Raw genomic sequence first — 24,288 nt, 5'->3', positions numbered from 1 at the left:
AGGTCTGTGAGTCAGGACAAATGGGACAAATGGGTCAAAGGGCTTAAAACACTCTGACTATATGATCCTAAAGACCTAGAATGGATAACATAGGATAATATGAATATTGAAAACCAGACAGAAGACTCTTGTAATAAACTGACTTCCCATCACAAAGTTGCATGAAAATATCCCATGACTCCCCTATGCTTTCCAGGCACTCATCCTGACTATTTCCAGTTATACTCTGGAGTGCCAACAGGAAACATGGCCACTCCCTTATCACCATTAGAATCCTTGGAATGACCTGTCTGTCCCTTTTGGCCTCCTTGACCGGGAGAATGAGAACTAATGAAATCTGCTTTTCATTAGCCATGAGTCCAATTGGGGATGCCTTCCGGAACCGCCTGCGAATGTTCCCTTCTCTAATCAATTGCTGCACAATTGACTGGTTCCAGTCTTGGCCCACAGATGCCCTGGAGTTGGTGGCCAACAAATTTCTAGAAGATGTAGAGCTTGATGACAATATTCGGATAGAGTAAGTGCTAGCTGCATTTTAGTACCCCAAACAAATATTTCAAGTGAAAATCAAGATATTGGCTCTGTTCTTTTTGCTGTTTTAAGATTTGTCGATTTATGTATGTTCTGTTCTGCTCAGTCACTAAGTCATGTGTCTGACTCTTTGTGACCACCTGGACTGCTGCATCCTAGACTTCTATGTCCTTCACTGTCTCCCAGAGTGTCCACTGAGTTGGGGATGCTATCTAACCATCTCATCCTCTGCTGCCCCCTTCTCCTTTTGCCTTCGATTTTTCCAAGAATCAAGGTCTTTTCCAATGAGAAATAAATTATAAATAATAAATACCATTTAGATATTTAATAAAACGCCTTTGTTGAAAAAAGAAGAATATTTCACTGTTCAGAATTGTTCTAGAGGTGTACTCTTGTCATAGCTATGAGAACCTGGATTTCAATAATCTTAGAGCATGCATTCTCAACAGGGGAGATATCGCTGCCTAGGGGATGGTACTTGTGAGGGATTTTGTTGTGAAAAAAAAATATTTTGTGTGTAAAGCACAGATACACAAAATAAAGCACTGAATTCTGGCTAGAGTAAGAGAAAGGATAAGACTGTTGACCATTCTAAGTGTCCTATGAATGTAAGGGTCATGTCACCTGCCTTGTATAGTTCTATATCCTTAATGCCTAGTACATAGTAGGTTCGAATACTGCTTATTAAATGAGTAAATAGAAAATGAAGAAGTAGGTAGTGGTCAGAATGTTCATTGCTTTAAATTCCGTTTTAAGATCTTTGAACTTTGTTCTCTAGGCCCAGGAATGCTTAACCTGGGTCTATAGGCTCATGCATGACCAGAGCTCAGAGGGTCCGTGAATGTGAGTGGGGGAAAAGTACATCTTCATTTTCATTGACATCTAACTGGTACTTTGCATTTCTTTCAATGATGAACATAGGCAATAAACCCCCAACCAACAGGAATTGCAGTTATTTTCATAATTCGTTCAGTCATTACAGATGCACCAATTTATCATCCCCTTCAAAATGATGGTAGTTTTCAGACCTATTGTCCAATCTTACTATTTAACGCTGTAGTTGGCAAACTATGATCCATGGTTGAATCCAGTTCACAGCCTTATTTTTGCAAATATGCTTTATTGGAAAACAGCCATGTACACTACAGTGGCAGAGTTGAATAGTTGCTACTTGAGACCATGTGGCTCACAAAGCCTAAAATAGTTACTGTCTGGTCCTAACCAGAAAAAGTCTGCTGACCCCTGATTTAACATGTAAATAAAATCACACATATTGAGACTTACCTGCAGTACTTAAGAATCCATGCTTCCAGTGGATTCTTAACCAATGCAGGGTGTGTGGGTTCAATCCAGGTCAGGAAACTAAAATCCTGCATGCCACGAGGTGCAGCCAAACACACACACACACACACATACACATTACTATATCATAAATTTGGTGTTTAAAATATTTAGAAAACTCCTTAACACAATTGGTTTCTTTTATAATTCTATAATATATTATTTTATGCATTAAAATATTATTCTGAAAAGTCCAGAGGCTTCATCAGACTTCCAAAGATTAAAAACTCCTGCTTAAACCCTGGTGATTCACAAAAGTGATTAAAGGTAGAAATTGCCTGATCAAAGTTCATTCTAGTAAGAATATATACCTCCCCAATCCTTCTTGAGGCTCTGTTGACATGCTTCAAAGATTGAGGGTTCTAGCTGGCCACTGTGAGTGGATTTCTCACATCCTTACTTCTGTAAACCAAAGCTGTGCTAGATCTCTGGAGCAAGTTGGGCCTGTCTGACCACCTTTGTGTCCTCAACAGAGTCATCTCCATGTGCAAATATTTCCAGGAGAGTGTGAAAAAGCTGTCACTTGATTATTACAACATCCTTCGAAGACACAACTATGTTACCCCCACCTCCTACCTTGAATTGATCCTAACATTCAAGACACTCCTGAATAAGAAGAGGCAAGAGGTTGATATGATGAGGAATCGATACCTGACAGGCCTGCAGAAACTTGAATTTGCAGCTTCACAGGTAAGCACAGACAAAACAGTACTGGGACAAAGAGGTCTAGAACTAATTGGATGCAGTAAAGCACTTGTTCAGATGCAGAAGTCAAAAGAGCACAAAAATAAAGACAGCATCTGACCCTGTGCTCACCTCACTCGCTTGACCTAATCCATTACAATAAAATCCAATAGTATACATAAAAATACAATGGTATATATAAAATATGAGGCTTCCCTGGTGGCTCAGAGGGTATATGGTGACTCAGTTCAGTTCAGTTCATTTCAGTCGTTCAGTCGTGTCCAACTCTCTGCGACCCCATGGACTATAGCACGCCAGGCCTCCTTGTGCATCACCAACTCCCAGAGTTTACTCAAACTCATGTCCATTGAGTCAGTGATGCCATACAACGATCTCATCCTTGCTGTCCCCTTCTCCTCCTGCCTTCAATCTTTCCCAGCCTCAGGGTCTTTTCTAATGAGTCAGTTCTTCACAGCAGGTGGTCAAAGTATGAGAATTTCAGCTTCAGCATCAGTCCTTCCAGTGAATATTCAAGACTGATTTCCTCTAGGATGGACTGGTTGGATCTCCTTGAAGTCCAAGGGACTCTCAAGAGCCTTCTTCAACAACCACAGTTCAAATGCATAAATTTTTCGGCACTCAGCTTTCTTTATAGTCCAACTCTCACATCCATACATGACTACTGGAAAAACCATAGCTTTGACTATACGGACCTTTGTTGGCAAAGTAATGTCTCTGCTTTTCAATATGCTGTCTAGGTTGGTCATAACTTTTCTTCCAAGGAGCAACCATCTTTTAATTTCATGGCTGCAATCACCATCTGCAGTGATTTTGGAGCCCTAAAATATAAAGCCCCTCACTGTTTCCACTGTTTTCACATCTATTTGCCAAGAAATGATGGGAACAGATGCCATGATCTTAGTTTTCTGAATGTTGAGCTTTAAGCCAACTTTTTCACTCATATCTTTCACTTTTATCAAGAGGCTCTTTAGTTCTTCTTCACTTTCTGCCATAAGGGTGGTGTCATCTGCATATCTGAGGTTATTGATATTTCTCCCAGCAATCTTGATTCTAGCTTGTGCTTCTTCCAGCCCAGCATTTCTCATGATGTACTCTGCATTTAAGTTAAATAAGTAGGGTGATAATATACAGCCTTGACGTACTCCTTTTCCTATTTGGAACCAGTCTGTTGTTCCATGTCCAGTTCCAACTGTTGCTTCCTGACCTTCCTAATGGTTGCTTCCTGACCTGCATACAGATTTCTCAAGAGGCAAGTCAGGTGGTCTGATATTCCCATCTCTTTAAGAATTTTCCAGAGTTTGTGGTAATCCACACAGTCAAAGGCTTTGGCAGTCAATAAAGCAGAAGTAGATTTTTCTGAAACTCTCTTGCTTTTTTGATGAGCCAACGGATGTTGGCAATTTGATCTCTGGTTCCTCTGCCTTTTATAAATCCAGCTGAACATCTGGAAGTTCATGGTTCATGTACTGTTGAAGCCTGGCTTGGAGAATTTTGAGCATTACTTTACTAGTGTGTGAAATGTGTGCAATTGTGCGGTCATTTGAGTATTCTTTGGTATTCCTTTTCTTTGGAACTGGAATGAAAACTGACCTTTTCCAGTTCTGTGGCCACTGCTGAGGTTTCCAATTTCTCTAGCATGTTGAGTGCAGCACTTTCATAGCATAATCTTTTAGGCTTTGAAATAGCTCAACTGGAATTCCATCACCTCTACTAGGTTTGTTCATGGTGATGCTTCCTAAGGCCCAGTTGATTTCGCATTCCAGGATGTCTTGCCCTAGGTGAGTGATCACACCATTGTGTTTATCTGGGTCGTGAAGATCTTTTTTGTTCAGTTCTTCTGTGTATTTTTGCCAGCACTTCTTAATATCTTCTGCTTCTGTTAGGTGCATACCATTTCTGTCCTTTATTGTGCCCATCTTTGCATGAACTCTTCCTTGGTATCTCTAATTTTCTTGAAGAGATCTCTAGACTTTCCCTTTCTATTGTTTTCCTCTATTTCTTTGCAGTGATCCTTGAGGAAGGCTGTCTTATCTCTCCTTGTTATTCTTTGGAACTCTGCATTCAAATGGGAATATCTTTCCTTTTCTCCTTTGCCTTTTGCTTCTCTTCTATGGTGGCTCAGTCAGTAAAAAATCCACCTCCAGTGCAGGAGATAAAAGAGACACAGGTTCCATCCCTTGGTCTGGAAGATCACCTGGAGAAGGAAATGGCAACCCACCTCTGTATTCTTGCCTGGGAAGTCCCATGTACAGAGGATTCATGGGGCCACAAGAGTTGGACACAACTTACTGATTAAGCCACCACCACCACCATATATGAAAATATATATATATATATATATATATATATAAAGTACAATATTAATAGTATATAAAAATTCAATAATATATATAAATAGACTGAGTTTTTTGGATCCCTCTTAAACTTTGTGCCCAGTGTAAGTGCCTCACTCACCTCACCCTTGCCCCAGCCCTGGATATTCTCAGTGGAGAACTGGGCAGTGGTGAAGAAGAAGGTGTAGGCTCAAGTTCCAGCTTTATAGCTTATCAGCTATAGAACCTTGAAGATCTCTTCCATAAAAAACAGTGATAATAAGTCTTCACTTCATAGGACTATTATGAAGATTAAATGAGCTAACACAAGTGTAACCCTTAGCAAAATGCCTGGCCTATGAATTAGTAATTCATTTGTGCTTGAGCCACTTGACGAAACCATATTAAGACACGAATTTTTAGCACCAATAAAGAACTAAAGCAACTGAGTGGTTTTCAGTGGGTTAGCCTGGCACTAAATACACAGCAGATCCACCAACACGCAGCACAGGGATGGGAAAGAACATCAGAAGTGGCCTCTGTTGCTCTCTTCCTTTAGTTGCTGGGTCCAACTCAAGGTCCTTAAGCTTTTAGAGACATGCTGACAATTGGAGTCTATCCACATAAGGTGAGCAAACTGTGTTATTTGAAGAGCAGCAAAATGACCTGAGACAGTCTAGACCAGTAAAGGGAATGATGGTGCCAGTTAACTGTCCTTGAGCCCTCCCATGTGTCTGGTGCTCTATATGAGGAAAGTACAGTTATCATCACATCACACACAAAGAGATCAAGGTCCCAGAGAGGACAGGCAACTTGCCCATGATCACACAGCCTCATGAGTAGCTGGTGCAAGTGATGAGGTGAAAACTGAAACTTAAGTCTGAGTGACTCCACAGTCTGTGCTCCTAACCAACCAGCTTGCTATGCTTCTCTCTCACATGGGCTTTCTGTGGACAGTGGGTTCAAGGTTATGAGACTTTCTTCAAATAAACTTTTGAATTGCCTTAGAAGGCAGAATCAGGACCAGTGGGTGAAAGCTGCATGGGGGTGGATTCTGTTTGCTAGAATTTTATTGAGGATTTTTGCATCTATGTTCATCAGTGATATTGGCCTGTAGTATATTAACACTTCACAAATTCCATACATATGTGTTCAGTTCAGTTCAGTCGCTCAGTCATGTCCGACTCCTTGCGACCCCATGAATCACAGCACGCCAGGCCTCCCTGTCCAACACCAACTCCCAGAGTTCACTTAGACTCACGTCCATCGAGTCAGTGATGCCATCCAGCCATCTCATCCTGGGTCATTCCCTTCTCCTGCCCCCAATCCCTCCCAGCATCAGAGTCTTTTCCAATGAGTCAACTCTTCGCACAAGGTGACCAAAGTACTGGAGCTTCAGCTTTAGCATCATTCCTTCCAAAGAAATCCCAGGGCTGATCTCCTTCAGAATGGACTGGTTGGATCTCCTTGCAGTCCAAGGGACTCTCAAGAGTCTTCTCCAACACCACAGTTCAAATGCATCAATTCTTCGGTGCTCAGCCTTCTTCACAGTCCAACTCTCACATCCATACATGACCACAGGAAAAACCATAGCCTTGACTAGACGGACCTTAGTTGGCAAAGTAATGTCTCTGCTTTTGAATATACTATCTAGGTTGGTCATAACTTTTCTTCCAAGGAGTAAGCATCTTTTAATTTCATGGCTGCAGTCACCATCTGCAGTGATTTTGGAGCCCAAAAAAATAAAGTTTGACACTGTTTCTACTGTTTCCCCATCTATTTCCCATGAAGTGATGGGACCAGATGCCATGATCTTAGTTTTCTGAATGTTGAGCTTTAAGCCAACTTTTTCACTCTCCTCTTTCACTTTCATCAAGAGGCTTTTTAGCTCCTCTTCACTTTCTGCCATAAGGGTGATGTCATCTGCATATCTGAGGTTATTGATACTTCTCCCAGCAATCTTGATTCCAGCTTGTGTTTCTTCCAGTCCAGCATTTCTCATGATGTACTCTGCATATAAGTCAAATAAGAGGGTGACAATATACAGCCTTGACGTACTCCTTATGTGCTAATATACTGTATTGGTATTTCTCTTTCTAACTTACAAAGATGCTAATGATGATCCTATATGCAAGGCAGCAAAAGAGACACAGATGTAAAGAATAGACTTTTGGACTAAATGGGAGAAGGCGAGGGTGGGATGACTTTGAAACATGTATATCACCATATATAAAATAGATGACTTGTGCAAGTTCAATGTATGAAGCAGGGCATTCAAAGTTGGTGCTCTGGGACAACCCTGAGGGATGGGGTGGGGAGGGATATGGGAGGGGTTCAGGATGGGAGGACACATGTGTACCCATGACTGATTCATGTTGATATATGGCAAAAGCCACCACAATATTGTAAAGTAATTATCCTCCAATTAAAATAAATTAATTAATTTTAAAAAATTTTTAATTGCATGAGGGTAAATTCCAGCCCCTTATCAGGAAAATCTAATGTGTTAAGTTGTGTGAAAAATGGTCCAACTCCCCTGAGAGGTGGTGACCTCCCCATCAGTAGAAGTATTCAGACAGTGGCCAGAAAACTACTAGACAAGAATGTTGTAGAGGGCATCAGACTGTTGGGGGAAAAATATGAACTTTAAAGTTCTGTCCTTCCCAGGTATCTCAGCCATGTATATTCCTTCACAGACTTAAAAAAATGTAGGGGTTTTCCCCCTAACTTACTTCTGTCTTTCCCTGCCCCCAGTACTAAAGTGTAGTGTAGGCTCAATACAAGAATACCTTTTTTTAATGTTGTATCTTTTTTAAAAAAATTTAAGATTACTATTATATGTATAGCGCCTATCGTGGAGCTTGATAATGATAACACATAGCATGAACTAAATAATGAAATATTACAAGATCAAAGAGAGAAACTCCAGCCAACAAATATGTACCCAGTACCATTAACATCATTTGTATTTTCTGCATGTATTATCAGTTAGAGAATCATTTCAGCTTTTGCAAGCTGTTCCATTTTGGGCATTTATATAGCTGACCTGGCACCCCACCCATCCTCTCTCCTTGCTAGGTAGCCGTCATGCAAGTAGAACTGACTGCCCTCCAACCCCAACTCATTCAGACCTCTGAGGAGACCGCTAAGATGATGGTGAAAATCGAAGCAGAGACTCAAGAAGCTGATGCCAAGAAACTGCTAGTGCAAGCAGATGAAAAAGAAGCCAATGCTGCTGCTGCCATTGCTCAAGGAATCAAGGTATAACTTGCTGAGAGGCAAGAAAGGGAACCAGCAATTTCAGGGTTCTTCTATTATCTCACTAGAGCCTAACAGAGTCTCACAGAATATACACGGTCATGCCTGTCTTGCAGAGGGAAAAAATGAGAAATGAAAGGTTAGTTTCCCAGCATCACATAGCTAGTAAAGGACACCTGGTTCTCTCCAGGAAGAATTGTTGTTTTATAGATACTCTCCATCTCAATCAAAGTCGTATAAGCCCCGGCAGGATCTAACCCTCTCTCATATTTCTTTCTTCTCATTGACTCTTTACTGGCCCCAATGGCCTCCTAGCTATTCACTAAACAAACACAAGGCATGTCCCACCTCAGGGGCCTTGCACTGGCTGTTTCCCCTGACTATCTCCTTCACCTCAATCATGTTTTTGCTCAAATGTCGCTGGTATAAGCTGTGGAGTAAATATTTGTCAAATGACAGAATGTTGAATCTAGAGGACCCCATTTGAAGATAATTTTTGCACCAAAGAAGAAAAGTCCTGGGAAGGGCTTCACCTGTATTCAGATATTAGAAGCAAATCTGATTAATGTTCATGTTATATATTTCTCCAAGCATTTTCAAATATACAATTCCATTTGAGAATCACAATGACTTTGGACTTACAGTAATGACAGCCATCAAGGTCTGGAAGCCAACAACAGTGGAGTTCAGTGGTAAACTGACTTGTACGACCTGTTGGTAGGATCCAACTCCAAGGCTCATGGCCCTTAGCTGAAGATACTTGTCCTTGTGCCCCACATAGCAGTTAGAAAAATGCTTTTGACCGTTCTTCAAACAAGAGCTTGAATAAGAATTAGTTTGTATCTCATTTCTAGGTCATGGGGCACTTTTTTCAAAAGAATAGACCTTTTCTCCAGTGAGTCCTGAGATTCACCTGGGTCCAGTCCCTGGTCTCAGAGTTCCACGATGCACGCCCTGGAAAAGAGAGACATGCTCACTCATAGTCCTACTGGTAGGACTGCCAGTGGAACCATGAAAGACCATAAAAGACATTGGCCACTGGGCATATAATGTAGCAGGTAATTTACCATTCTATAACAAGATGATAATAAGAGCTACTACTTACCAGCACCATTATGGTGTATTTGAAAGTAAAGTGAAAGTCGCTCAGTTATGTCCGACTCTTTGTGACCCCATGGACTGCACAGTCCATGGAATTCTCCAGGCCAGAATATTGGAGTGGGTAGCCTTTCCCTTCTCCAGGGGATCTTCCCAACCCAGGGATCAAACCCAGATCTCCCACATTACAGCCAGATTCTTTACAAGCTCAGCCACAAGGGAAGCCCAAGAATACTGGAGTGGGTAGTCTATCCCTTCTCCAGCAGATCATCCCGACCCAGGAATCAAACTGGGCTCTCCTGCATTGCAAGTGGATTTTTACCAGCTAAGCTACCAGGGAAGCCCATGGTGTATTTGGTATTCCTTTATTTAACAAATATTTATTGAACACTTACTTTTTGCTGGCGCTTTTCTAGGCAGTGGGGAAACGGGATTGAGTAGAGAGTTTCTTCTCTCTTCTCTCCTCTACTTGATTTACATTAACTTTCATCATCCTAGCAGCCCTGCAAGGCAAATGGTATCATTCCTAGTTTACAAATAAGAAAATCATGATACAAGAACTAAAATGATTTGCTTAAGATCACACAGTAACAATGTGATTGAATCGGGATTAAAATTCACAGCTCTGATTCCAAAGCCCTTGCATATGACCATTATTCCAGGAGTTATAAAAATTAGCAGCTGTGCAATATAATATGCTATGATACATACAGTATTTCTTTTAATTTGAAATAGTTATCAACTTTTAAAAGTCAAAAGATTTCAAGTACAAATTCTAAAATTTCAGCTTTCCTTAGAAAAAAATTGGTCTCTTGGGTAACATTGGACCTTCATTCCTGGGTCACATCCATTGGCAGCATTAAATAGGTGCTGTCCTTTGTGTGTTCCAGCTCATCAAACTCCCAGTCAGCTTACCTGCCACACTCATATCAGCCCCTGTGCTGAGTGCTTAGTAGCCCAGTCATGTCCATCTCTTTTCAACCCCATGGACTATAGCCCACCAGGCTCGTCTGTCCATGCGGATTCTCCAGGCAAGAATACTGGAGTGGGTTGCCATGTCCTCCTCCAGGGGATCTTCCCAACCCAGGGATCGAGCCCAGGTCTCCTTCATTGCAGATGGATTCTTTACTGTCGAGCCACCAGGGAAGCCCGGTGGCTGGCCCCTAGAGCATGTGAATTTGCAACTGTTCCATGGTTCTATAGAAGAATCAGGCATGTCAGGGCTCAACTTTGCTCTGTCCATTCCTAACCAGTTTCCTAACCTATAAAATGGAGATCCTGAGAGAAAAACATGTAAAGCTTATGACATGTGTCCAGCACACAATCAGCGCTTAACAGCCCATGTTTACTATCCTCCAAAATTGTCATTCTTGACCCTGTGCCAAGTGGACTTGCCTGCTTTATGAAGACCAGTCTCTCACCATGTGCAAGTATTCTCACATATAGGGTTCTGTTGTACAATGTCAGGGGAAAACAGTGACTTGCTGGAACAGGAGGGAGGCAAGAGGTGACATCAGGTTTATAAGGAGATGGCCCACCACACCCATTCCTGGGCAATAAACTGCTGCCACCTAGGGTTTTGGTGTGAAGGATGAGGTCTAGTGTTCTGCCATCCCAATCCCAAGTACTGGGAGCGACATCCTGGAGGTGAGTCAGGAAGTGGAAGAAACTCTCCAAGGAGGAGAAGAAAACCTGTGCTTGATCTAAGGCTTTTTTTGTAAGGACCAGAAACCCCTCCCAAACCTCTCATGGCTACAGTCCGTTTCCACACAAGGATGGCTGATTTTCTTTAAACTCTTCACACACCTAGAAATGAGGGAACCTGGGAGAGCACCCAGTGTGGCACTTAAAGAAGTTCAGAGGTTCTGCAATGGAATGGGATTCTCACTAGGAGGATCAGGAGATTGGCAAGAAAAGAGTCAGTCCTCAAACACTTTGCTCCCAAGTAAAATGGATTGCTTAAATTGGTCCATTCTTTTTAAGCTAATGTGCCATTTCTTTCCCCCATAATGAGAATCATAACTAATGCCAGAAGTACTGCAGAGTTGATTACATTTTGTCAGTAAGCACTGTGATTCATAAGCCTTGAACAGCCCTGCTTGCTCTGTGCACTGCTAAGCTACAGGGGTCATTTTTAATTATAATTTCTTATCATGGAAGCAAATGATGTAACAGTAATAACACATACAAAATGACTTTTAAGAGCTCAGCTTTAACACTTTTCCACTTTTCCAGGCTTTCCTCTAGTTCCTGTCTATACACGTGGATAGGTTTATTATTGCAAGCATGGCATAATTGTGACTTGTTTTATGGTTTTGTTTCCTTAACAGCTTATTGCAAATGTTTTTCCAAAATGTCATTTAATCATTTTAATAACCATTTTAAGTAGGTGCTTCACCCATCAAGTAGCCATTCCCCTTCTGGGCATTGAAGTCTATTATTTCCTGCCTTGTTCTCAGTGTTTCCAGAGTATCAGTTTGAGTCTTTCAACAGAGCTGTGTGCCAGAATCACCTTTGGCGTTTTAAAAATGCAGATTCCCAGACCCCTCTCACACCAGACTGAATGAATCAGAACCTCTGGGTGTGGAACTTGATAATGTGGATGCTCTAAATGCTCCTCAGTGACTCTGATGTGCAGTCAAGATTGAGAATCACTGTTAAAGATAATGTTACAGCTAGAGGCCTTTTGCACCTTCATGGATCACAGCCTGTTGTGGCAAACGAGCTTGCTGTGTAGAGCAATGAAGATATGAGCCGTGCTATGCAAGACAGACACGTCATACATAGTGAAGAGTTCTGACAAAACATAGGCCACTGGAGGAGGAAATGGCAAATCACTCCAGTATTCCTGCCAAGAAAACCCCATGAACAGTATGAAAAGGCAATAAGATATAACACCAGAAGATGAGCCCCCCAGGTCGGAAGGTATCCAATATACTACTGGGAAAGAGCAGGGAAATAGCTTCAGGAGGAAGAAAGATGCTGGGCCAAAGTGGAAATGACACTCAGTTGTGGATGTGTCTGGTGGTGAAAGTTAAGTCCAGTGCTGTAAAGAACAATATTGCATAGAAACCCGGAATGTTAGAATCAAGGTAAATTGGACACGGTCAAGCAGGAGATGGCAAAAGTGAACATCTACATTTTAGGAATCAGTCAACTAAAATGGATAGAAATGGGTGAATTTAATTCAGGTAACCATTATATCAACTACTGTGGGCAAGAATCCCTTAGAAGAAATGAAGTAACCCTCACAGTCAACAAGAGTCCAAAATGTAGTACTTGAGTGTCATCTCAAAAAAGACAGAATGATCTCAGTTTATTTCCAAGGCAAACCATTCAGCATCACAATAATCCAAGTCTATGCCCCAATCGTTAGTGCTAAAGAAACTGAAGTCAAATGGTTCTATGAAGACCTACAAGATCTTCTAGTTCAATTCAGTTGCTCAGTTGTGTCTGACTCATAGCAACCCATGAACCGCAGCTCGCCAGGCCTCCCTGTCCATCACCAACTCCCGGAGTCCACCCAAACCCATGTCCATCAAGTTGATGATGCGATCCAACCATCTCATCCTCTGTTGTCCCCTTCTCCTCCCTCCCTCAATCCTTTCCAGCATCAGGGTCTTTTCAAATGAGTCAGCTCTTCACATCAGGTGGCCAAAGTTTTGGAGTTTCAGCTTCAACATCAGTCCTTCCAATGACACCCAGGACTGAGCTCCTTGAGGATGGACTGGTTGAATCTCCTTGCAGTCCAAGGGATTCTCAAGAGTCTTCTCCAACGCCACAGTTCAAAAGCATTAATTCTTCTGTGCTCAGCTTTCTTTATAGTCCAACTCTCACATCCATACATGACTATTGGAGAAACCATAGCCTTGACTAGACGGACCTTTGTTGGCAAAGTAATGTCTCTGCTTTTCAATATGCTCTCTAGGTTGGTCATAACTTTACTTCCAAGGAGTAAGTGTCTTTTAATTTCATGGCTACAATCATCATCTACAGGGATTTTAGAGACCCCAAAATAAAGTCAGTCTCTGTTTCCACTGTTTCCCCATCTATTTCCCATGAAGTGATAGGACCAGATGCCACGATCTTAGTTTTCTGAACGTTGAGCTTTAAGCCAACTTTTTCACTCTCCTCTTTCACTTTCATCAAGAGGCTCTTTAGTTGTTCTTCACTTTCTGCCATAAAGGTAGTGTCATCTGCATATCTGAGGCTATTGATATTTCTCCCAGCAGTTTTGATTCTAGCTTGTGCTTCTTCCAGCCCAGCTTTTCTCATGATGTACTCTATGTATAAGTTAAATAAGCAGAGTGACAATATACAGCCTTGATGTACTCCTTTTCCTATTTGGAACCAGTCTGTTGTTCCATTTCCAGTTCTAACTGTTGCTTCCTGACCTGCATACAGGTTTCTCAAGAGGCCAGTCAGGTAATCTGGTATTCCCATCTCTTCCAGAATTTTCCACAGTTTATTGTGATGCACACAGTCTATAAGACCTTCTATAACTAACACCAAAATCATGTCCTTTTCATCACAGAGGAAGTAAGAAGTCAAGAGATATTGGAGTAACAGACAACTTTGGCTTTGGAGTACAAAATGAAGCAGGGCAAATGCTAACAGTTTTGCCAAGAGAACACATTGGACATAGCAAACATCTTCTTCCAACAACACAAGAGACAACTCTATACATGGACATCACCTGATGGTCAATACCAAAATCAGCTTGATTATATTTTTTGCAGCTGAAGATGGAAAAGCTCTATACAGTCAGCAAAAAGAAGACCTGGAGCTGACTGTGGCTTAGATAACAAGCTCCTTATTGCTAAATTCAGCCTTAAATTGAGGAAAGTAGGGAAAACCATTAGGGCATTCAGGTATGACCTAAATCAAATCCTTTATGATTATACAGTAAAGGTGACAACTAGATTCAAGGAATTAGATCTGTTAGACAGAGTGCCTGAAGAACTATGGACAGAGGTTCATAACATTGTACTGAAGGCAGTGACAAAAACCATCCCAAAGAAAAAGAAATGCTAGAAAGCAAAGTGGTTGTCTGAGATCTGAGATGTTGTAAAAATAGCTGAGGAAAGAAGAGAAGTGAAAGGCAAGGGAGAAGGGCAAAGATATACACAACTCAATGCAGAGTTCCAGAGAATAGCAAGGAGAGAAAAGAAGACCTTCTGAAATGAACAATGCGAAGAAAGAGAGGAAAACAACTGAATGGAAAAGACTAGAGATCTCTTCAAGAAAATTGGAGATAGCAGGGGAATATATCTTGCAAGGATGGGCATGATGAAGGACAGAAACAGTAAGGAGCTAACAGAAAGAAAAGAGATTAAGGAGAAGTGACAAGAATACACAGAAGAACTATTAAAAAAAAAGTCTTAATGACCTGGAAAACCATGATAGTGTGGAAACTCACTGAGAGCTGGACATCTTGGAGTGTTAAGTCAAGTAGGCCTTAGCAAGCATTACTACAAGCAAAGCTAATGGAGGTGATGGAATTCCAGCTGAGCTATTTCAAACCTTAAAAGATAATGCTGTAAAATGTGGCTGTCAATATGTCAGCAAATTTGGAAAGTTCAACAGTGGCCACAGAACAGGAAAAAGTCAGTTTTCATTCTAATCCCAAAGAAGGGGAATGCCAAAAAATGTTCAAGCTACCATACGATTGTGCTCATTTCACATACTAGTAAGCTTATACTCAAAATCCTTCAAGCTATGTTTCAGCAGTATGTGAACTAAGAACTTCCAGAGGTACAAGCTGAGTTTAGAAAAAGCAGAGGAACCAGAGATCAAATTGCTAACATCCACTGGACCACAAAGAAAGCAAGGGAATTCCAGAAAAACATCTGCTTCTGCTTCATTGACTACACTAAAGCCTTTGTGTGGATCACAACAAACTGTGGAAAATTCTTAAAGAGATGGGAATCCCAGGCCACTTTGTCTGTCTCCTGAGAAACCTGTATGCAGGTCAAGAACCAACAGTTAGAACTTTACATGGAACAACAGACTGGTTCAAAATTGGGAAAGGAGTATGTCAAGGCTATATATTGTTACCTTGCTTATTTAACTTTAATGAAGAGTTGTTGTTGTTCAGTGACTAAGTTGTGTCCAACTCTTTCCAACCCCATGGACTGCAGCACGCCAGGCTTCACTGTTCTTCAGTATCTTCTGGAGTTTTCTCAAAGTCATGTCCATTGAGTTGATGATGCCATCCAACCATCTCATTCTCTGTCACCTGCTTCTCTTCCTGCCCTCAATCTTTCCCAGCATCAAGATCTTTTCCACTGAGTTGGCTCTTCACATCAGGTAGCCAAAGTATTGGAGATTCAGCTTCAGCATCAGTCCTTCCAACCATATTGAGGGTTGATTTCCTTTAGGATTAACTGGTTTGATGCTGGAGTGGGTTGCCATTCCCTTCTCCAGGGGATCTTCTCAACCCAAGGATTGAACCTGGGTCTCCCACATTGCAAGCAGATTCTTTACCATCTGAGCTACCAGGGAAACCTAATTGGCTATACATCAATACAAAATCAAAAGTTTAAAGTTAAAAAAATGCTGGCTTTAAACTCAACATTAAAACAAAAAACTAAGATCATGCATCTGGTCCAATCACTTCAATGCAAATAGAAGGGAAAAAAGGGGAAGCAGTGACAGATTTTATTTTGGGGGGGCCCTAAAATCACTGCAGATGATGACTGCAGCCATGAAATTAAAAGATGCTTGCTCCTTGGAAGGAAAGCTATGGCAAACCTAGATAGCATATTATAAAGCAGAGACATCACTTTGCCAACAAAGGTCCATGTAGTCAAAGCTATGACTTTTCCAGTAGTCATGTATGGATATGAGAGTTGGACCATAAAGAATGCTGAGTACCAAAGTACCGATGCTTTTGAATTGAGGTGCTGGAGAAGACTCTGGAGATCCCTTTGGACAGCAGGGAGATCAAACCAGTCAGTCCTAAAGGAAATCAACCCTGAATATTCATTGGAAGGACTGATGCTGAAGCTGAAGCTCCAATACTTTGACCACCTGATGTGAAGAGCCAATTGATAGGAAAAGATCCTCATGCTGGGAAAGACTGAATGCAAAAGGACAAGGGGACAGCAGAGGATGAGATGGTTAGATAGCATCCTCGACTCAATGGGCATGAATTTGAGCAAACTCCAGAATATAGTGAAGGACGGGGGAAACTGGCATGCTGCAGTTCGTGGGGTTGCAAAGAGTTGAACACAACTTAGTGACTGAACAACAAAAGAGGCCTTTTGAGTCATTTGATGAACAACCTTGCTGGAACCCAGGCCTTACCCCTTAGGAAAGAAGCACAGCCATCACAACATTGGGAGGCATAATGTGACAGTGGGTCATAAAGAAGGCTGAGTGCCAAAGAATTGATGCTTCAAATTGTAGTGCTGGAGATGACTCCTGAAAGTCCCTTGAACAGCAAGAAGAGCAAACCAACCAATCCTAAAGGAAATCAACCCCAAATCTTCATTGTAAGAACTAATGCTGAAGCTGAAGCTCCAATACACACATACATGTAAGAAGGTGGAACCTCCTTTATTTTGTTTGCTTATCAAAATAAACCTGCAGGACATAGATTTTAACACACACTGCTTTTGACATGCTCTTGTGAAATTTCACTTCAATCATGACTGTGTTATCACTCCCTGGGCTGGGAGACTACCAGAAAATTCACTGAGTGGGGAGCCAGGGGCCCAAAGTTGGAACTTGGCTCAGTGACTAACCAGTTTTGTGGCCTTGGTTAACTCATTTTTTTCTCCCAAGACCTCATTGTTTTGTTGTTGTTGTTATTGTTGAAGGAAAAGAATTGGACTCCTAAATACAGTTGTATTTACAGGAGATTGGGTCCAACCTTCCCCATCCTATCCCCTCCTCTGGCCCCACAGATACCAAAATGCTCAGATGCTCAAGCCCCCTGCCTTCTGGATCTGTGGTCCCAAATCCACAGTTACAGAGGGCCAACTGTAATCTATACAGAATTTTATAATGTTGAGATTTCCTTTTTTTAAAAAAAATGAGATATAATTCACATACCACTAATAGTCACCTTTTAAAATCATGCAATTCAGAGGGTTTTTTTAGTATATTCACAAAGTTATACAGTCATAACCACTATGTAACTCTAGAACATCTTCATCACCCAAAAAAGAAACCTATATTCATCAGTAGTCACTAACCATTTCTTTTACCCAGTCCTGTCAACCACTAACCTACTTTCTGCCTATATGGATTTTCCTTTTATGCACATTTTATATAAATGGAATCATATAGCAGGTGCCATTTTGTGTCTATCTGGCTGGTTTCACTTAGCATAATGTTCTCAAGGTTTATCCATGTTGTTGCATGAATCATTACTTCATTTCTTTTTATGGCTGAATAATATTCCATTGTATTAATTTTGTTTTTAAACAAAGAAATAATGGGCAAAACATATTCCGGTCTCTTTTTCCCAGGACTCACTACCCAGCTCTAGTCTTTATCCCCATTCCTCATCCTTAAACTCTGGCCTTAAGCATCACCCTGTCCCCAGGTTCACCCCTATCCCATTTCTGAGCTATAGTGCATTCTAGACTCTCACCCTATCTCTGACATTCTCCCACCCTTCATGCCTTATTCCTCCCCAAACTTGCTGTAATCCCCTTCCCATCTGTCACTCACAGAGAGGCTTCATTTTTCACTTCATCTCTCAACCCATCATTGATCAGTTGGTATGAAGTCACTCATGGCATATATCCCCTGGGAATTAGTTAAAAACCAAAAGCTTGTTTTTGTAAAAGATTATAGACCAGGTTTGGAGAAGGCAATGGCAACCCACTCCAGTACTCTTGCCTGGGAAATCCCATGGACGAAGGAGCCCGGTAGGCTATAGTCCATGGGGTCGCTAAGAGTTGGGCACGACTGAGCGACTTCACTTTCACTTTTCACTTTCATGCATTGGAGGAGGAAATGGCAACCCACTCCAGTCTTCTTGCCTGGAGAATCCCAGCAACGGGGGAGCCTGGTGGGCTGCCGTCTATGGGGTCGCACAGAGTCGGACACAACTTAGCAGCAGCAGCAGCATCGACCAGGTAAATTGTCAAAAGTCCCAGGCATCCAAACCACAGCTCCGAAATGCATGCATGCTTCCCTGCTGCCTTTCAGAGCCATCCTTGCATGCAAACCTCCAGGAGAAGACACTGTCCTGGGAGGACACTGGGGCAGGAAGCTCCTCTTCCCACTTCTGCTGCTTCTCCCAGGGGCAGACCTTGCTTCACCCTCAGTATGCCGGGCGCTGGGCACTCACCCTTTCTGTCCCTGTGCTGCCTACAGAATGAATGCGAAGGGGACCTGGCAGAGGCGATGCCGGCGCTCGAGGCTGCGCTCGCTGCACTGGACACACTGAACCCGGCAGATATCTCGCTGGTGAAGGCCATGCAGAACCCACCCGGTCCTGTCAAGCTGGTCATGGAGAGCATCTGTGTGATGAAAGGGCTGAGACCAGAAAGGAAGCCGGACCCCAGTGGCAGCGGTAACCCCTTCCAGCACCCTTCCCAACCCAGAGGCGTACACAGGCTGCCCTCTCCTGACAGGAAGGGTGCCAGCATCCCCACTCATCCTGTCCCAGGCCTGCAGGCCGTATCATGGTGTCTTAGGAGAAATAAGATAGGCCCCAGGATATGGGTGTACTCACTTGTGTTTCTTCACCATGCTCCCTTCTCTCAGTCAGTAAGGAAAATGCAGGCATCTTTAGGTGAAGCCAAACTCAGTCAAGGCCCCCGCCGATTGTTACAAAAATGAAGGTCATACAGACCAGAGGACTGATAGGGAGCAAGCACACAGAGTAATATGTGGGTGAGAGGGAGGGGGAGAAGCAAAAAGAGCTTGGGAGAGAAAGATAAAGGAGAAACTGAGAAAAAGAGAGAGAGAGAGAGACACTGAAAGAGATAACCAGAGGGAAAAGGAGACCGAGACAGACACAGAGAAATGGAGAGAAAGATAGTGAGACTGAGCAAGAAATAGAGACCTGGAACCTACATGCATGCACATAGGCATGAAGAGATCGTAAACAGAGAGAGAAAGAGGTTGGGATGAAAAGAAATCTGCAGGAAGAAAGGCAAACACAGGCAGGGGTGAATGGGAGAGTGAGAGACTCTTACAGTGTCAGATACAGATGACAGAGAAAGATATTGGCAAGAGAGAAAAGCAGAAATAAGCTAAGACATAGAAAAGCTGAAAGTGAACAATGGAGACAGAGCAGAAACACACACACACACACCCTTCCACCCCGCCCCCCTCCCCAGAGATACAGAGACATACAAAAATCGAGAGTGGGTGGGAAGAAAATAGACCAGAAAGAAGAGAAATAGAGACAGGGAAACAAAGACACACACACAGAGAATGGTGGTAGGAGGTAAGGTGGAGCGTGAGCCACTGGTGAAGGATTAGAGGAAGAAAGACAGGGATAAAGGAGGCAGAGAGCGAAACTTACAGGCCTGAGGAAGACCAGAATACAGAAACTCAGAAGACGGGAGAAAAGGAATAGGGGAGAGAGAGAGGAAAGTTTATATAATAGAGCCTAGAAGCATGAATAAGTGAAAATTCATTCTTAAAATTTAAATTAGATGTAGAATCTTGCACTAAAATCAGTGTCTTAAAACTGAAAGAAAAAGTGAAAATGAAGTTGCTCAGTTATGCCCGACTCTTTGCAATGCCATGGATGGTAGCTCCTCCATCCATGGGATTTTCAAGACAAGAGTACTTAAAGAGTCTTAAAACTGAACAAGGACTTTAAAAACCATCTCCTGTGATATTTCTTGTCTTTTGAATCCTTGTATCCTTCAAACAGTCCTGCTATTCCTCTATTGCTTCTGAAATGTTAGAAATTCCTGATCCCTCCTTTGGGAGACTCTGGCTTCTGCTTCCCAGTGAATAGCATTCCCTCTTGGCTGGTTTCATGACAAAAGCCACATGAAGAAATGCAGAGGTGATCAGAAATGGACAAATAGGGAGAGGATGTTACAGGAGACTCCTCTAGGGAAGCATCTAAGGTGTAATAAGTTAGTCTGAGTAAAGATGAGCTAGCCAGTGCTTTTCCACTCTGGCTGTACCCGGGTATACCTGGGAACTTAAAGGATGCTAAAGCCCCTGCCCCCGTTCCTAGAGATTCTTATTCCTTTAGCCTAGGGTGTGGCCTGAGCATTAGTATTTTTCTTAAAGCTCCCAGGTGATTCTAAGGTACAACCAAGGTTGAGAACTACTGAAATATGCAAAGCAGGGTCAGGTCTCAAAAATCAGTTCTCTTCTTCGATCATTTGATGTTGGCCACAGGATGCATCATCCACCTTTCTTATTTTAAAATTGAAGTTAACTTTCTGTAAAGTTAACACAAAAATTAACACAAAATAACTCACAGAATTTAGCCAGTATATTGGGATAGAGCAAAAGCACAAATAAATTACATTTGTACTTAGTCGCTCAGTTGTGTCCGACTCTTTGAGACCCCTGACTATTTTCCAGACAAGAATGCTGGAGTAGGTTGTCATGTCCTCCTCCAGGGGATCTTCCCAACCCAGGTCTCCCGCATTGCAGGCGGATTCTTTACTGTCTGAGCCACCAGGGAAGCCAAAATTAGTTTTGGATACCTTAAATTTAAACAAAGCAGATCATTTCTTAGGATGCAAACAAAAACTTTTATTGGAAATATTTGTTTGGCGTCTAAGCTTGCTTTAGAAATAGGACATGTTTGACTTGTTGTATCTAATACAATATCTCAAGTACAACACTTTTTTAAAAAAAACTTTTTATTTTGTAGTGAGGTTTAGCTGATCAATATTATGATAGTTTCAGGTGAACTGTGAAGTGATTAAGCCATACATATACATGCATCCTTTGTACCCCAAGCTCCCCTCCCATCCAGACTGCCACATAACATTGAGCAGATGTTTTTTGATGAGTGGAGCTTGCAAGGGTTTATCATCAAAAAGAGTGACTTTTTTCTAACACATTGACAAAAGGAGCACTTCCTGGGATGGGATCAGGGCTCACTCATTTATTAGTCATCATGAGGGGTGCTAAGGTGAACAAAGGCCCTGTTTCGTTTCAGGGCAGGCTGAGGACAGCCCTCTGTCTGGTTGCAAGTCTGCAAGTTGCTTCCCCCGCCCTCACTCTTTCTCTGGAGACACTCAATCACTCACTCACTCACTCACGCACTTCAGTTCAGTTCAGTTCATTTCAGTCGCTCAGTCGTGTCAGACTCTTTGCAATCCCATGAATTACAGCATGCCAGGCCTCCCTGACCATCATCAACTCCTGGAGTTCACTCAGACTCACGTCCATCGAGTTGGTAATGCCATCCAGCCATCTCATCCTCGGTCGTCCCCTTCTCCTTCTGCCCCCAGTCCCTCCCAGCATCAGAGTCTTTTCCAATGAGTCAACTCTTCGCATGTGGTGGCCAAAGTACTGGAGTTTCAGCTTTAGCATCATTCCTTCCAAAGAACACCCAGGACTGATCTCCTTCAGAATGGACTGGTTGGATCTCCTTGCAGTCCAAGGGACTCTCAAGAGTCTTCTCCAACACCATAGTTCAAAAGCATCAATTCTTCGGCACTCAGCTTTCTTCACAGTCCAACTCTCACATCTATACATGACTACAGGAAAAACCATAGCCTTGACTAGACGGACCTTTGTTGGCAAAGTAATGTCTCTGCTTTTGAATATGCTATCTAGCTTGGTCATAACTTTTCTTCCAAAGAGTAAGCGTCTTTTAATTTCATGGCTGCAGTCACCATCTGCAGTGATTTTGGAGCCCCTCAAAAGAAAGTCTGACACTGTTTCCACTGTTTCCCCATCTATTTCCCATGAAGTGATGGGACCAGATGCCATGATCTTAGTTTTCTGAATGTTGAGCTTTAAGCCAACTTTTTCACTCTCCTCTTTCACGTTCATCAACAGGCTTTTTAGTTCCTGTTCACGTTCTGCCATAAGGGTAGTGTCATCTGCATATCTGAGGTTATTGATATTTCTCCTGGCAATCTTGATTCTAGCTTGTGCTTCTTCCAGCCCAGTGTTTCTCACTCTGCCTAGAAGTTAAATAAGCAGGGTGACAATATACAGCCTTGACATACTCCTTTTCCTATTTGGAACCAGTCTGTTGTTCCATATCCAGTTGTAACTGTTGCTTGCTGACCTGCATACAGATTTCTCAAGAGGCAGGTCAGGTGGTCTGGTATTCCCGTCTCTTTCAGGATTTTCCAGTTTATTGTGATCCACACAGTCAGAGGCTTTGGCATAGTCAATAAAGCAGAAATAGATGTTTTTCTGGAACTCTCTTGCTTTTTCCATGATCCAACAGATGTTGGCAATTTGATCTCATTCCTCTGCCTTTTCTAAAACCAGCTTGAACTTCTGGAAGTTCACAGTTCACGTATTGCTGAAGCTTGGCTTGGAGAATTATGAGCGTTACTTTACTAGCTAGAAGGACTGATTCATCCCAAAGATGAGAAAACATGCCCTATCAGACCCACCTCCCATATTTGGAAAAGAATATTCAAAATATTAATATGTGCTCATGGATCGAGTTTCCCTCTTCATGTATGACTGGGAAAAAGGGCAACATTCATTAAATTCATGTTCAAAACTGATAATCAAGCACTGTTCCAGATTGTAATAAGCATAGAAGGAGCAAACAAGTTTTTAAATGTGTAATTGATTTACTATATTAGTTTTAAATGTATAACTAGTGACTCAAGATTATTATAGACTATAGATTAGGTTATAGATTATTTTAGGTTATCTAGATTATAGATATAATCTATTTATCTAGATTATATAAAGTTCTTATAAAAGACTGACTATATTCCCTATGTTGTACAATATATTCTTCAGCTTACTTACTTTAATCATAGCAGTTTGTACTGCATAATCCCCTGCCTTTATATTGCTACTCTCCCTTCCATCTCCCCACTGGTAACCACTACTTTGTTCTCTAGATCTGTGAGTCTGTTTCTGTTTTGTCATATTCATTCATTTGTTTTATTTTTTAGATTCCACATATAAGTGATAACATATAGTACTTGTCTTCCTCTGTTAGATTTATTTCACTAAGCAATGTCCTCCAAGTCCATCCATGTTGCTACATGGCAGTATTTCATTCTTTCTTATAGCTCAGTAATATTCCATTGTATTCAATATCTTCTTAATCTGATCATCTCTTGATGGGCACTTGGGTTGTTCCCATAGCTTGGCTATTGTAAGTAATGGTCCATGAACATTGGGGTGCCTGTATCTTTTTGAATTACTGTTTTTGGTTTTTTCCAGATACGTATACAGGAGTGGAATTGTTGGATCAATTTTTAGGTTTTTGAGAAGCCTCCATACTGTTTTCCATAGTACCTGCACCAATTTACATTCCCACTAACAGTATTTGAGAGTTCCCTTTTCTCTACATCCTCTCCAACATTTGTTATTTGTGGTCTTTTTGATGATAACCATTCTGACAGGTGTGACATGATACCTCATTATGGTTTTAATTTGCATTTCTCTAATAATTAGTGATGTTAGGCATCTTTTCAGTGTGTGTTAGCTATCTGTATGTCTACTCAGGAAAAATGTCTATTCAAGTCTTCTGACCGTTTTTTGATTGGATTGTTGTTTTAAATACGGAGTTGTATGAGCTGTTTATAGATGGATATTAGCCTCTTACTGGTCATACAATTTGTAAATAATTTCTCCCATTTCAGTAGGTTGTCTTTTTGTTTTGTTCATTATTTCCTTTTCTGTGCAAAAGCTTTTAAACTTAATTAGATTCCATTTGTTTAGTTTTGTTTTGCTTTTATTTCCTTTGCCTTGGGAGAAGAATCCAAAAAAAAATTTGTTATGATTTGTATCAAAGAATGTTCTGCCTATGTTTTCTTCTAGGAGTTTTATGGTTTCTAGTCTTATGTGAGTGAGTGAAGTCGCTCGGTCATGTCCGACTCTTTGCGACCCCATGGACTGTAGCATACCAGGCTCCTCTGTCCATGGGATTTTCCAGGCAAGGGTA

At 41.7% G+C, this 24,288-nt stretch overlaps 1 protein-coding gene across 1 annotated transcript in view; it reads left to right on the top strand.

Annotated features, from left to right (window-relative positions):
- DNAH3 (dynein axonemal heavy chain 3) overlaps nt 1-24,288 on the top strand; it is a 236,259-nt gene that overhangs the window by 170,703 nt on the left and 41,268 nt on the right. Inside the window, 4 exon segments of the mRNA XM_005697585.3 lie at nt 326-517; nt 2,346-2,562; nt 7,968-8,150; nt 18,579-18,777. Of these exon segments, the coding sequence (XP_005697642.1) occupies nt 326-517; nt 2,346-2,562; nt 7,968-8,150; nt 18,579-18,777 (791 nt within the window).

Source organism: Capra hircus, chromosome 25 (assembly GCF_001704415.2).
Source record: "Capra hircus breed San Clemente chromosome 25, ASM170441v1, whole genome shotgun sequence".
Taxonomy (NCBI): Eukaryota; Metazoa; Chordata; class Mammalia; order Artiodactyla; family Bovidae; genus Capra; species Capra hircus.
The sequence above is the reverse complement of the archived record's forward strand: the minus strand, read 5'-3'. Positions and strand labels throughout refer to the sequence as shown.